This window comes from Lepisma saccharinum, chromosome 9 (assembly GCF_977018435.1).
Source record: "Lepisma saccharinum chromosome 9, izLepSacc3.1, whole genome shotgun sequence".
Classification (NCBI taxonomy): domain Eukaryota; kingdom Metazoa; phylum Arthropoda; class Insecta; order Zygentoma; family Lepismatidae; genus Lepisma; species Lepisma saccharinum.
The window spans coordinates 32,548,187-32,563,441 of record NC_139237.1 but is presented as its reverse complement, the minus strand read 5'-3'; the positions used below and the strand labels follow the sequence as shown (position 1 = coordinate 32,563,441).

General features: G+C 35.8%; 1 protein-coding gene across 1 annotated transcript in view; it reads right to left on the bottom strand.

Moving 5' to 3' along the window:
• Positions 1-15,255, bottom strand: part of LOC145991987 (serine/threonine-protein phosphatase PP1-alpha-like) — a 195,040-nt gene that overhangs the window by 88,932 nt on the left and 90,853 nt on the right. Inside the window, exons 2-3 of the mRNA XM_083127977.1 lie at positions 9,561-9,766; positions 1,891-1,998 (exon numbers count right to left, since the gene is read on the bottom strand). Coding sequence (XP_082984103.1) covers positions 1,891-1,998; positions 9,561-9,766 — 314 coding nt within the window. The remainder of the gene's footprint in view (positions 1-1,890; positions 1,999-9,560; positions 9,767-15,255) is intronic.

Below are 15,255 nucleotides of genomic sequence, written 5' to 3'. Positions count from 1 at the left end.
AGAACGGCATTAAAATGTCAGTAACAGTTTCCGGTCTATAGTGTTAAAATGAAGGCTCTAAAGCAGGCAAGGTATACACCTGTTACAATCAATGTTTCTTGTTGCAGGAAATCAATAACGCAGTATTTGCACTCTTGCAGACACAGGCAAACTTCCCGAAGCTAATGACAGAGTTGCCCCATTTCTCTTTTTCCCCTACTTCCTCCATTTCGACTTCGCGTATTTGCAGCAGAATACATTATCAGTACTTGTCTAACGAGGCATTCACCTCTATCTAAGTTGATAAGTTTTCCAGGAAGTAATTATATATTTTATAAAACATTTTTCGAGCAGGCCTCATCTCCAGGAAGGTATCAACTCGGGGCAAGCTACGCACCTACCGACATGTTGGATGAGAATGAGACAAGGCAAGGACTTATACAACCTTTTCCTGCTCCCTCAAAAATAGGCTTGGTTTGGTTTGATTTCTTGTTTTAAGTCCACTTTATGCACAGCAAGGCTAATCGGGACTGGACCTACAGTTTAAAGTGGGATCCGAACCACTTGTGCCTCCACCGGGTATCGAACCCGGGACCCCTTGATTACAAGGCAATGACGCTACCACTGCGCCATGGGAGAGGCCCCTCAAAAATAGGCAATAGTTAGGCTGGAGAGTTCCGTGAACTCACCGATATCTAACTACGCACTAATAATTGTCGTTCGCAAAGTGTTCGTTGTGAAGTAATTATATGCTTCTCCGCTTTTATACAATAGGTGACCCACCAATGAAAGTGACTCACACTTTTTTCCTCCGGCCACAGTTCATTTATTCTGCAGGCGTCCTTGCACCACGTTGAGGGTAAGTCGATGGTCATGGCGAGATTGTGATAATAGGGAACGGATATATATGTAAATACATATCTTCATACAATGCAAAAATCAATGTTATTGTGTTTTATCTCTGCGAATCGTGGTATATAAGCTCCAGAAATGTTGTTTTTATATTCCATATTTTTACATATAAGCAATTAGCCCATATTTTACATATTTTAGTAATTTTTACATATAATGTCCATATTTTCACGTTTTCCGGCATGTATTTCATTTTCATGCTAATACTACATTTTATTTTCTTGCGTTAAGTACCAAAGGTTTACCGTTCATCTATATTTTGTTCGTTTCGTACTCTGTTTATTTTGAAACGTGGCAATAGACAATGCATCGGTCACTGTAACTTTCTTGTCAACAATAAGCTCGAACTTTCGTGGTGAAATCCATTTAATATTTTACGTACATTCCAGTCCCATTATTTCATGCGATATTGAACGCAGTTTCGGTCAATGGAGGGCCAATAAAGAGATTCAAGATTCAGAACTCAAAGCAAATGTTGGTAATCTATTTTTGTGTTTCGGTTTTGCATTACAGTTAATGTTATGCAAGTCTAATATATTTTATTCACCTAAATGAGCAGGTTACTTTATTAAAATCGTCATTTTTGACAATTCTAAATCCATATTTAATTCCATATTTTGATTAAAATAACTGAATATGTATTTACATATCTTACATCGTTCCCTGGTGATAAGATACATTTGCTTCCGTACCTACCAGAAGCGCGTTAATGTTTTTCCAAGGCAGGAAACAAAACATTTCCGCAGAAAATTACAATTCATGTATGCATGCTTGATTGTACGACTGATGACAATGTTTTGGAGCGAGATCAGATCGAGAACGGGACGAGACTGCGCTGTCTCGGTTTCACTCCTGATTCAAGTACTAATGTAGGTGGACTCTAGTTACAAACAATTTACACCTAAAAATACAGCATCTACATTGCATTCCTTAAGATCTCGCCAATAGGTGCTTCTTTACTAGTACGTGCAGCAAGACAAGTGCATTTCTCAGACGTACCTGTTAATACTGGCGCATTCGTGGTTTCCTCTGAGGAGAAAGAAGTTGTTTGGGTACTTGATTTTGTAGGCCAGCAGTAGACAAATGGTTTCTATCGAGTTTTTACCCCTGAAATGCAGGAACATTTAAAATTAGTTACAGATTCACTTATAAATAGAAATATTAATATTTGGATTTACAAGGTAACCTCGAACGACCTTGAAAAGGCATTAAAACTTACATCAATGAATTATATTACAGAACGCTGTAAATTACTGTGCATCGATTCGAATCCATGGCAACAGTTTACAAAGTCATAGTAGCACGTGTAAGAACAATAAAGATGAAAATAGTCCAATAAATAGTGATTGTTCATTACAAATTGATTTTTAAGTATATTGTCGATGTTGGAATCATGTGTCAAAAAAGGAGTAACTATACGGGCATTAACATAGCTAGACATATCTAAGGATATCTATCTATAACTATAACAATTCCCGAAATACAATTAAAATAGAAGCTTACTTTTGTTAATAAATTTGCTCTCTTTTATATGTTAAGGATATTTGGAGATCACTACTGAAAAAAATGCTTTAATCGATAAAATTATGCATTTTAACCATGAAACCTAAAAAGATGTTACTTGAAGAACTTTCACATTTGAACCTTTCGAGGTATCCCCGGCACACATCTACTCCTACGTGGTCTCCTCAAGTTTCAAATTGTCGTCACAGAAAATGCTTTCATGTGATGACATTAAAATGTTTACGATTTGTTTTCCGCTTTGAAAAATTAGCTTCTTACAATGTTGGGGACTCAATGAAACCGTAAAATCGTTTTTGGTCGCTGATTCGAAAAACTAATGTGAAAAATTTTGTGAAATGGAAAGACCTATTAAACGAGATTTCACCCTGCCACCTTGAATTTTCCAGGTATCTTTGCATACATTCGTAGTGGGGCGCCACATATGTTGATCTCGCCTTTGCGCATTTGTAATATGGCGTTGATAGTCTATGCAATATAGTAGCCCTTTCAAAGCTATTAGCCTGTTACAAACTTACATTTGTTATTTCTTCCACTTTTGGTTAATCGCCACGATTAGGGTGCCTGATGATATGATGAAACTGATGAAGGGAAATTCACAAAGAACACGCATGCTCAAGCTGGGATTCAAACCAGGAGCCCGGCAGTCGTAACGCGCTATGCTAACTACTCCGCCACGGCGGTCGGCTATAAGTTACAGACTCAGCTGTTATATATACTGATAATGTCGTGGTATAAGGCAAATCAACAGAAATATTTTAAGAATTGCTTCATGTATACATAAGTAAACAACTTAGGTACGTAAAAATGATGGAAAGAATATTAAAAATTAACGAGAATAAAATTTCATTATCATGTCCACGTAATGAAAGGAGAAAGAACAGTCAAAATAATTAAGAATTTAAAATAATAGAGGTCGGAGTGTAGTCAAGAATGAGGTGGGAGGGTGTTAGAGGACATAAGATATGGAGAGAAGAGAGTAGACAATACACCGAGGAATAAATAAAAAAATAGGGATGTAGTAGAGAAAGAAAACAACATAAATAGAGGTTCCGCTTCGGTGGCTGAGCGCGTAGAACGATCGACTCACCTCTGCTAACGAAGGTTCCAGCTTCAATTCCTGCTGTGGGTATGTGTGTTTCTTATGTCTCGTCACGAATTTCAACTACCTACTATTCATTTTAATCGTCATTATTATTAAAAAGATGCAGGAAAGTGTCGTAAAATAAGACAAGTAACAGTACAAATAGAAACCCTCAGAACCGCCCGCACAAAAGTGGATATATGAATTCCAAATTTAGAATCTACGGAACTAGAACAAAAATGTCAAATAATTAAATTCCTAACTTCGCACATAGTTGGAATGGCCAGCTAAGCTCATGGGACCTAAATAATATCTGGTTTAAAAATTTCCAAAGCAGTTTTTTTCTATCCGAAGCAAATTCCTCTCTTTCGCTAACTCTCCAAGTATTTAAAACTCGACTTAATGGGGAAAGTTTTAATGCGAGATTGTTGGGAGAGAATTTTCGTCCCATCTGGATAGATTTAGGTTAAATCGCGTAATGTTACTCATTTGTTTCTCATCATGCAGCTGAATATCTAATACCATAGGTTGTTACTTAACTTGGTTCCTGCCTCTGGGTACACTTAATAATACATATTGTGCATTTTGTAACGAACCTGAGCGTTTAAGGTTTTATATTTGTAAGAAGTTAAGAGTTTTAAAATGTTTGTTACTTCAAATAATGTGCAAGCTGTCACAGACAACTTTATTTAGATTTATACAGCTGTGGTTGGAATTTGTATATATGTTTGAAAATACGTCATAATCTGTTCATGTTGACGTCACTTTCCTATCTCGCCGGAGGAAGTGTATGAACCCTCCTGAATGTTTTCTCCTGACGACGGACTGATTTGAAAAACAAGCGAAGGTAGAAAAATCAATAAGCATGTGGTAACGAGAAAATGGAATGCAAGAATAGTTTTATTGGTTTGCATTAATTGTGTTTCTTTAAGGCGATACGCTGAAATAATGATTACGTGCAGAAACCTTCGTGTATTTTGGTTTGTTTTGTCTAACGTTGTGTGTTAGTGATTGTGATGTGATATGTGTATAAATGTGTGTAAATCTGTACATTGCTTGTGAGTCCGCACGTGATAAGTAATTATAAAACTGCGTCTAACTTTGAAAACCGTGTTGTATTTCTTGTTACCCAGCAAGCCCTAGTGAATTTAAGAGAGTCTCATGTTCCCGACACAAGGGGCAGCGGACTAATTTTGTAACGACTGGTGTTCAACCGGGGAACGTTGCAATTTCAGCTAATTTACGTCGCTTTTATGACGTTTCAAATTTATTCTTGACGATGGAGTTGAATAATACAATTAAGTTATTAACATAACACAAAATCTACATGTTTTTTCCTTGTGTAAAAAAAAAATAATTTATTCAAGGGAATCAATAGTGTGCAGTGAAAGGTTATTCGTTTAGAGAAATTATAGAAGAATGTTTTCATGGAATAATAAAAGTACGTCGTAGTGAAGAATCAATTGTTTAAATGTCAACAAATAAATCTTTGTTCGTCAATATGAATTTTGTTCAGTAATTCTGACTATATCTGGCCTATTTATTTAGAATCACCAAATAATTTAGTCAGCCTTTCCAAATTTTGAAAATTCTGGTATGTGTTATTGCTTATGTTTATCGAAAAAAGTTAACCAAATATACGAGTAGGATTATTAAAATCAATTATTGATTCTTTGTATTTTTTTTATTTGATGGCGCTTCTCTACTTCCTTGAGTAAACCTCAATCTTGGGAATGAATTTTTAATATGTTTGTCACAGTTAAGTCACTTTTTTCTCCGATATCCCAATCCGCGCTAGACCTACAGTGTAAATTGTGTCTCCATCCAATAACCCCTTCATTGTAAGGTGACCTACGGGAGAGCCTGTAATTGGCATGTAGTTAAAAATATGAAGAATTGACTATACCTAAACGCCCATGCCTGCACGATATTCGGACACAGAAAGGTTTATAAGGGACAACGACTTCCCAATGTCATTACCCAATGGGCGTATATATAGTTCACATAAAGTTGGGTTCAACTTTTGGTATGATTAGGGTTGATATATTTCATAAGTGAAAATCCGGAACACTGCTGATCAGAAGCTTGTTTGGGAGTGTGTGTGTGGGGGGGGGGGGTGCTGAGCCCGACAAAGTTGTGTGTATGTACAGTCGGACCAGCCAGTGATGTTACGGAAATAATTGCGCTCTACGTCTTTGCAGAAAGTGGGTCACAGTTTTACCGAGAACTTAAAGACTTATCGAAACTTGAGCACAGAACCATCTTAGGTTACCGCTCGCGATTTAATCTTTACCGGACGTTTTCTAGAAAGATACTTTCCTTAGAAATTTAAGGAATTTCATTAAGTCGTGGAATCTGCAGAGAGTTCCTTTAACTTTGATCTTGATGGCTGAGTAATCATTGGCGGAAGAGCTAAGCGGTAATAAAGGGTACACAATATAGTGGGGCTTCTGAGACGTTGGGAATAATCGTTCTCTTTGTGATACTTCCTTTAATAAAACGTGATGAGGCTCTAACTAGAATTCCTGCATATTGGAAGCCATCTTGAAAAACATGGTACCTTAAAGGTAGATTTTATGTAGTGATATAATGATGTAATAAAAATTGGAACCTTCTCAATTTTGCCTGAAGATTACGTATTATATATATACACGAAGGGTGAATAAATTTATGAGACATTCCCATCAACTAAGATGCTGATTGCATAAACAACAATATCTTACGTTTCCGTATAATTGAGTAGTTGGACCATTAAAATGCTAGGTAAAACAAAAGGCTCTTCTTATGTTATGACGTCAATTCTAGTACATGACGCAATTATTTAATTTCAGAAAATAATATTAGGTTATTAATATTGTTATTTTTGAGACTACGAAGTGGAAGATATGCCGGCGTCATGTTGTATTATGATTTAGTTTGTGTAATTTTAACCAATGTGGTTGAATAAGAGTTGTTTAATATTGATATTATTATTATTTCTTTCAGTAGAACAAAAATATAATAATAATAATAATAATATTTGCTTATTTTAAAGTACTGAGAACAGTTAAAAAAATAAACCTTGTACAGCACTATGTCACAATGAATAATATAAATGGAGTAACTCATAATGGTTGTTACAGTAAATCTCATCTTATACCTAAAGAAAATACTTTAAGGGAAGCCATAGTTGAAATCATCAAATAATATTCTTATAAATTTACCACAATTTTTCAAATTTACTGATAATAATGATTTTTTTCTTGTTTTGTATTTTTGAACGTTATATACTATTGCATTTATAAAGTATTCACTATCAATCCTATTTGACAAAATGTTTTGTATCAGTAAATTAATTTTACAATTCCTTCTTGAGCTCAATTTGGTAAATTAAGTATCTGCAACCACTTCAAATAATTTAGTGAAATCTAACTTTTCTTCATTTTCATACAAAGTAACCTAATAAATAATTTCTGAATTGATTCAATTTTCTCGGTGTGACTTCGCTGCTACGTTCCATAATTGACTTCCATATTCCACTAATGGTCGAACCAAAACTATAAATAGGAATCTAAAAGTTTCCATTCTATTATAGGAAGTCCAATAGAAAAATATGAAACCTACAACCTTTTTAGCTTTTTTTCAAACTTCAATTATATGTTCATCAAATAGCAATTTAGAATCAATAATTATTCCCAAATCCTTATGACTAGAACAAATAGAAACCTTATAAGATTTAATAACATATTGAGAAACAATACAATTTGTTTTTCTCGTACATCTCAATAATTTGCATTTAGCTAAATTAATTTACATGCCATTTAAGTCACACCATTTTACTACTCTATTAAGATCATCCTGTAATTTTAAGACGTCCGATCCATTTTTTTATCTCCCTGAATATTTTTAGGCCATCGACATATAAAGGACAGAATGATTCTCTAACACTAAATATAACATCATTAATAAAAATTGCAAATAAAATAGAACCAAGAGGAGATCCTTGTGGTACACCACACGATATTTTTGCAATATTGGATGTTGTTTGACCTAATTTCACTCTAAATGTTCCATTCATTAAATAACTCTGAAACCATTTCAAAAACCTTGGGGAAATTCCCAATATATCAAGTTTATGAAGTAACAAAAGCTTTAGCCAGGTCTAAAAATACAATATCAGTTTGAGATTTTTTCAGAACAGTTGTTTGTATAGAGTGAATTAATTCTAAAAGGTGTGTAACCGTAGATCCACCTTTTATGAACCCATGCTGATTTACATGTATATATTGTTTGAGAGAAAATCCAATGTAATAGGCAATTATATGTTCAAATCCTATGTAATAGGCAATTATATATTCAAAAATTTTTAGCTATTGCATTTAGAATGGTTATTGGTCTATAATTTTCAATATCACTTAAATTTCCATCTTTGTTTTAATGTTTTTTTTAAATGTTTTAAATATGAAACGAATATTAGTGAGAGTAGTGTTTAGAGTTAATGAATGAATCTATGTACTTTAGTATGAATAGTATTAGATCATATTGTTTGTCCTACATCTGAGACGTTTTCACAGTAGGCAGCTTAAGTCTTACTGTTCGTCTTTAAGGAATCAAAGGTCATTTATCGGTATATACTGGCTGCGAGCCGGAGAAACGTAAGAAACTAAACATTAATTTCACCTCCAGTGCATGTGAAAATACCATTAGGAGGTGCTACATTTTACCACCCGCAACAAATCAACCTGCACAAAGTCTTAACCTTCAATTCAAGAATAACAACATAACACACCATTCACCGCCACTGCAAGACATGTATAATAAGATATGAAGATTCAGCAAGAGTCACTTACAACGTTTTGTTAAAGGAAACGATATCCAAATCGAAGAAAAAACATGCCACCAACTAAGATAAACTGGACATTGACCTAATAGACAAGATGAGTGAAACGAAGTACTTCACATACCTCTCCACAAGAACATTAAAATGTCAGAAAGAAGTAACCTTACCAATGAGATGTAGCAACTATGGAAATTGAAAAAAGTAATTGTTGTTCCCCAGAGTAAGCAATAGTAGGGATATATATATGCACAGTGTGAGTCACCTGCAAATGAATTTTTCCGTACTTCCAAATGAGCTAAAAATAAAATGTGATTTCCATAAAAAAAAACCACAAAAAAAACACATTTCCTTACATAGTTGAACGAATTGTGTCCACTAATTTCATGAGCCCCTCTCACACCTTCATATCTGCCTGCGAAAGCAGTTTTTCAATATTTATTGTTGTTCACGAAATATTTCTGGTGGAAATTTTAGGTGACAAACCCTGTGCGTGTGTGTGTGTGTGTATATATATATATATATATATATATATATATATATATAGAGAGAGAGAGAGAGAGAGAGAGAGAGAGAGAGAGAGATAGAGAGAGAGAGAGAGAGAGAGAAAGTCAATGGTGGATAGTTAGTGCATGAAAAGAGTTTTTTAGTCTCCAGCACCTTCAAGATGTTGTAATTTGAACAACACAGTGAATGGAAGAGAAATATCAGCAATGTGAGAGAGATCAGAGTAAGAAACAAATAAAGGACAAATAAAATAAACCTTTGAAAGAGAGAGAAGAGAGATAGACAATGAGAGAGTGCCACATAGGTAATTTCTCAACAAGTAGACCACACTCCGAAATAGCACAGTAACATCTACATTAACTGAACATTCGTGTTACACAGAAATGAAATTAAGGACTAAAAGTGGTAAACGTTGTAACTGCCAAAAGCGAAAGTGTTGGGAAATCGCATAGTTCCGCACATCAGCCTGTAAGAACGTGCACACTAGTGACCTCGTTACACGCCCTTTGAAGTACTTAGAGAGCTACCAGCCACATTTCACGTTTACCACATTATAAAGCATGGCACATTTCACAGTTTAACGTGGAAAACGGTGTTTGAATTATTGTGGCACTTACAGTGTTTACCAATTTTAGTCTTCAATTGTGGGCTCACAAAAAATATGAAGAGAGGACAGTATGTGTAAATGTTTGCGTAATAATCAGTTTTGTGTGTTGAACATAAAGTATCTTGACCATTTACCTGTCGACATAGTCTCCAAGGAAGAGGTAGTTAGCATCAGGTGGGTATCCGAGCTTGTCAAAATGACGGAGCAAATCCTCATACTGGCCGTGGATATCCCCGACTATATTCACTGGAGCCTCCAGTTCCAGAAGCATTGGCTGCTCCAGATAGATCTCCCTTGTCACCAAGCAAAGCTGTCGTACCTGCCATTCTGCTAGGTTCACCTGGAAGCAAAGAAAATGGAGGTAATCAAGTACAATGCCTTCAATCGAATCTGGTACAAACATTATTTTAAATACAGTTCAAGAATACTGTCATGTGTTCCAAAATATACATTAATGCAGTTCTTTGGATTTACATGGCTGTATTTAAATTGATCGGAGATATAAAAAATCAGTATGACGTGAGACTGTCAAGCTGGAAAAGCGAGATCAAGGCCTATTGTGGGCATTATCAGATGCTCAGAGGTGGTATCAGGATGAGGCTGCGTCATATGAATTTTCGTGTGGGTCAAAAATTATTGAACCTTGATAATACCTATAATAAATGAAAAAAAAACACCTTGGGAGTTACATCCCTTTGGATCTCACACAACTTCCCTACATCAATGTCAGCCTAAAACCATGTCGGAATGTCTTGTACTAGGAAAGCTGCAAGAATCATCTGCATGGAACGTTGGTAGGTTTAGAAAGAAAGTGTTCATTGGAATGCGTTCCATTCAGGAGTTCAGTGGCAAAACAGGGGATGATGGTTACAAGTGGCACGCAGATAGAGAAGTCTGCTCCACCTAAAATCGTCTTTCATCCACTTCGAATGCGTTTTTTAACAACAACTATAACAGCTATTACAAACCACAAACACAAAAAAAAGAAACCGTTGTAATGAACAATCCAACACATACAACCGAAAAACCGATTTGAAATCTACAGTGTGTTTTAGTCCATCTTTCTACCTACTTCCCCATTCGTGTTTGGATTCTTTCATTCGAGATACGCATGTCCTTCGCAAACCAATAGTTCTTGTGTTCTACACCTCAAATTTGATGCATAAAACCAAACTTGGGTGTCAAATTTCTTCATGATGGCTGTCCATAACAACATACTTTTCAAAGGAAAACATGGTAATCAGAATAATAGATTTAATGTGGCACACATTAAGAAATTTACGTTTGACGTTTTTGGTTGACCGAAAGGTGTTTTTCTAGAAAGACATCCAATTTTTCTGGAAGCTTATTGTACTCAGTGACGACGCCAGAGAAGGGGGCAGTGGGCGCCCCCCATCAAACACTTTGCCCCCACTTCCGCCCCCCAACTGACGGTAATGAAATATCATATAATAAGAGATTTCATTTCTAAGATTATGACGATTTTCATCTTTTCTAAGTGGTGTATTCTTCATGATATTTCTTTTCCTGCTTATAACACCAACATGACTAACAAAAAATAATTTTGTTTTAGTATATATATATATATATATATATATGTGTGTGTTTGACTTTCGTTCAAGATTCCAGCGCCAACCTGCGGATAGGGGATTTCTCATTCATTTATGTTCTGTAATCGTGGCGATTAGCCTAAGTTTTAAGCAGTTTTAACAACTGGAAAAAAAGCGTTAAATGTAGATGATTTTAAAACATCACGAACATTCTGAGGACCACAAAACGTCACCTGTAGTACGAAAAAATGGTGTCCCGACAGAACGTACCAGCGACAAAACATACCACCTGGGTTTTCCCGACGAAACGTACCACTGAGATAAACACCTACCTTCAAGATATTTACTCCGCGACAAAACGTACCACTTCAAGGAAAACGCTTGAACTTAAAATCAAAAGAGAATAAAGTGGTTAGTGGCCCACCGAGTGATCACGTTTGTGGAGCCCCAAATGATGCTCAGTTAGATGTGATGAAGCGTATGCATGAGACGAAGAAAAGGGTTCGAGAGGAAGACACGCCAATTACCAAGATTTAGAACGATACTCTAGGCAACCTACACGACAAAGGTTAGGTTAGGTTAGGTTAGACTAGGCTAGGTTAGGTTTGGTTAGGTTAGGTTTGGCTAGGTTAGGTTAGGTTAGGTTAGGTTAGAACTGACATAACTAAAACGAAAATCGAAAAAAGACGAAAAGATAAAACAAAAGAAAAAATTGTGGACAACAGCTTAACCACAGCTGATTTTAAACCCGCCAAATGGCTATATATGCATTATTAAGTACTTTTGCCAGTCTAAAGCGTGGATAAAGTGTGATGGAAATCAGCAAAACCATCAAGTGGTACGTTTTGTCGCATCGCTAATAATTTTAGACTCATTGGAAGACCCTTCACAGGCCGGTCAGGTGGTAGGTTCGTTTTGTCGCTGGTGCGTTTGGTCGCGTATTCTAATATAGGATCGTTAGTGACGACACTAATTAGTGAAAATATTCAAAAGTGATTCAAGAAAACCGACACTACATGGACGCTGTTGTGGACGCATCGCGGTTTCGTACTATTCAGGGACTTGCTTTTCGAGATGATGATGAGACTGACGCAAGCCTTAACAAAAGAATTTTCTTGGAACTCTTGAATTTAATTTCAAACTGAGGCGATATTATTCGGAAATGTATTGAACTTGAACCTTAAAATTCACACTAAAAATTCGATTCAAAGCAAATTAATTTGCGTAATGTCCACACTTATTCTGAGCAAAATAAGCCTGAAAGTGGAAGAGGCGAAAGTATTCACACTGATGTCAGATGAAACGAAATACAGTGCGAGAAAGGAACAGGACAGATATTTGTATCGGGTGCAGGTAAAAGAACGCTTTTTAGGATTTGCAGTTCCTCAATCATTAGATGAGGTTCGCTCTATGCAGACATCAAAATCAAAGAACTTATTTCCAAGATTTCCATAGATGTCTGTAATTGTGTAGCACAAACATGTTTTGGAGTAGTAGAGAGAGAATATTGAATTATGAAATAAGTGTAAACATTTTCAGATTTTTATTCCTGTGATATGATTTCCCTGAAAGGTGAAACGTAGATTTTGCCCAAAACTCTTCAGCGTTACGAAGATGGAATGAAAGTAGTCATAATGTATTTCTTCGATATCCTAGGAAAATATAAATTGGCATTTCACAAGGTTCACACTCTAGTTGTATTCTCTGTAACAATCCCAGTTTCCAATACCTCATGCGAAAAAATCTTCTTGTTTGAAACCTTTGAAAAGCCTTGTTCGAAACAGGATTCTGGATGCCAGCTGCCTTATTTGGATGTCCTTCCTATTGAGAAGAACATGTCAAGTCTTGGACGTACCGACGGTGGACAATGTGTTCTCAAGAGCAGATGTAGAAGAATTCTCCTATAGGAGAATTCCACTTCACTAAGTGATTTTAGTTGTTTCTAATACTTAAGAAAATTAATTTCTTCCAACATCATTTTTATTTTTCAAGAAAATTAAACTCTTCGAAACATTTTTTCCGTAATTTACATTATTATCTTATAACAGTAGTTTCATCTCAAGAAAGACGATGAATTATAAAATTATAAAAGGAGAAACTATTTTAGACCATTTTCTACCTGTCTTCCAACACTGAAATAGGCCACTAGAGACAACGAAACTTACGAATAAAAAAATAATTAATGCATTTATTAAAACGAATCATATGGATCTAAACTAGGCAGTAAACGTCCACTCTGAATAAAGAACAAACACAAAAGACCGTAATGAATATAATATTAATTATATTATTATTATATATTTATATATATTATATGTATGTAGTGTTTTCGTGCATTTTAATGTGACTGCCCCCTCTACAATGTTTTATCGCCCCTCTTCCGCCCCCCCAGTTACTTTTTTCTGCCGCCGTCACTAATTGTACTGAGTGGGAACTCTGAAGAAAGCATTGTGCTCATTTTTTTTTAAGTAATCAAGAGCTGCGTTTAGTACGAGTACCTACGAGTCGGCACTAACCAGTACAACGGTTCATTGGTAATATATTTTTTTAACGAACTACTAGCTGAGGATAATTTTTATCCGAATACACTATGCATTTTCCATTCTATAATGTGTAGTTTCCGAGAATATCGAACGACAGAGACATACGAGTTGATATCGATTGTTTGACTGACAGACAGACTTTCAGATCAAGATCCATTATGTCACGCTAGGTTTACTGTTAGGTAGATGCTCCTGTCCACTGAATTTTATGTTTCTATCTTCAGTGGTTTCTGAGAAAACAATACGTTAAAATTGGTTTTCATTGTTCACTAGAGAATAAAAAACGGAGATGCTTAAGGAGAAGATGAAAATCGCATGAATCAGATAATTCATATTTATTTCAATCCACCAGGTTTCCATAATTAAAGGTCGAATGGTTTCGGAGATATGCAAGCATTAAAAATGAGTCGATTGTCAATTTGAATTGTTTGATCCCAGTACGCAGATGGCCCAATCACAATAATTTTTGTTGCGTTATTATTAACATTTACTAAGACTTTAAATTAGATCGTCAAGTTTGATTTGATAGTTTGGTGTCTCTCCTTTGGTGATAAGTATACTAGAAACGAATAAGAGAATTTATCTATCATAAACGTAACCTTCACTGCGGCGATAATTGTCAAATAGTCTGGGAAAAACCGCAGAAGCACTGCGATATATCGATCTGATCTCTTGTGCCTTGAACGCCGCCGAAAAACAATTGTTCTGCAATTGTCGCGAAAGGGTTGTTCATTACGGCCGGTCCCTAGGACATTGCCCTTCAGTTCTTGGTACCAATCAGAGAGCAGTTTTCGAGCCAAAGCTCCTGCGGGTAACCAATGAGCCAGCTTGTAGTCAGGCGTAATGGAAATTTCAACCAAGGGAAGCGAAAGTCCTCCTTCCAGATTATTTCCAGACTGCGGACACATCTGTTACTTACAGGATTAAGCACGTTAGCGGGTAAATCAGAAGTACAACTAACGCAGTTCTTGGAATATTACTTTCGAATGTAACTGAGTTAGTTAGTTACTACAGCTACATTTATATCTCATTTGACGTTATTAACTTTGAAAAATAATTCACTCATTTTTAAAACTAGACAATTGACTCTTTAGCATAGCTATCTGTCGACTGTCGTTTGCATTGTCTTGCAAGTTCAATAATGCCAGCCCCCGTGGCGGAGTAGTTAGCACATTGCTCTACAACGCCATGGGTCCCGGGTTCGAATCCTGGCCTGCTCAAGGATGTTTGCGAGTGTACATTCATCCATTTCATCATATTATCACTTATCCTCATCTTCGCAAATTAGCCAAAAGTTGCACAAGAAGCGAAGTAAAATAAAGCAAATCAAATCAAATCAAAATCAAGTTCAATAAACTTTTGACCATATTAACCAGTTGCTTTTAGTTCTATCTGAAGATAGTTCTCCTTCACCCCTTCTCCGATTTTAATGGCCTCTTACCATTACGTTTCCTAAGGATTATATAAACCATGGGTAAGCCAAGGAGAGGTCAAATTCGTGTAAAAATGTATTCTGTAGATAACTGGGGTGGGATGAATGGGCTAAAGTTCTCCCAAAAGTTTGAGAAATAAAAATAAAAATTAAAACTTGAAATGAAGGCAGTAAAGGAGTCTGGAAAACCCAAAGTGGTAAGTGCAAACCCCCTTAAAATGACCCCAGATAACCATTTTTGTCTTTGAATAAAATTTAAAACGAAGGTTTCAAATAGTAATTTGAACATATATCTCATGAAAAA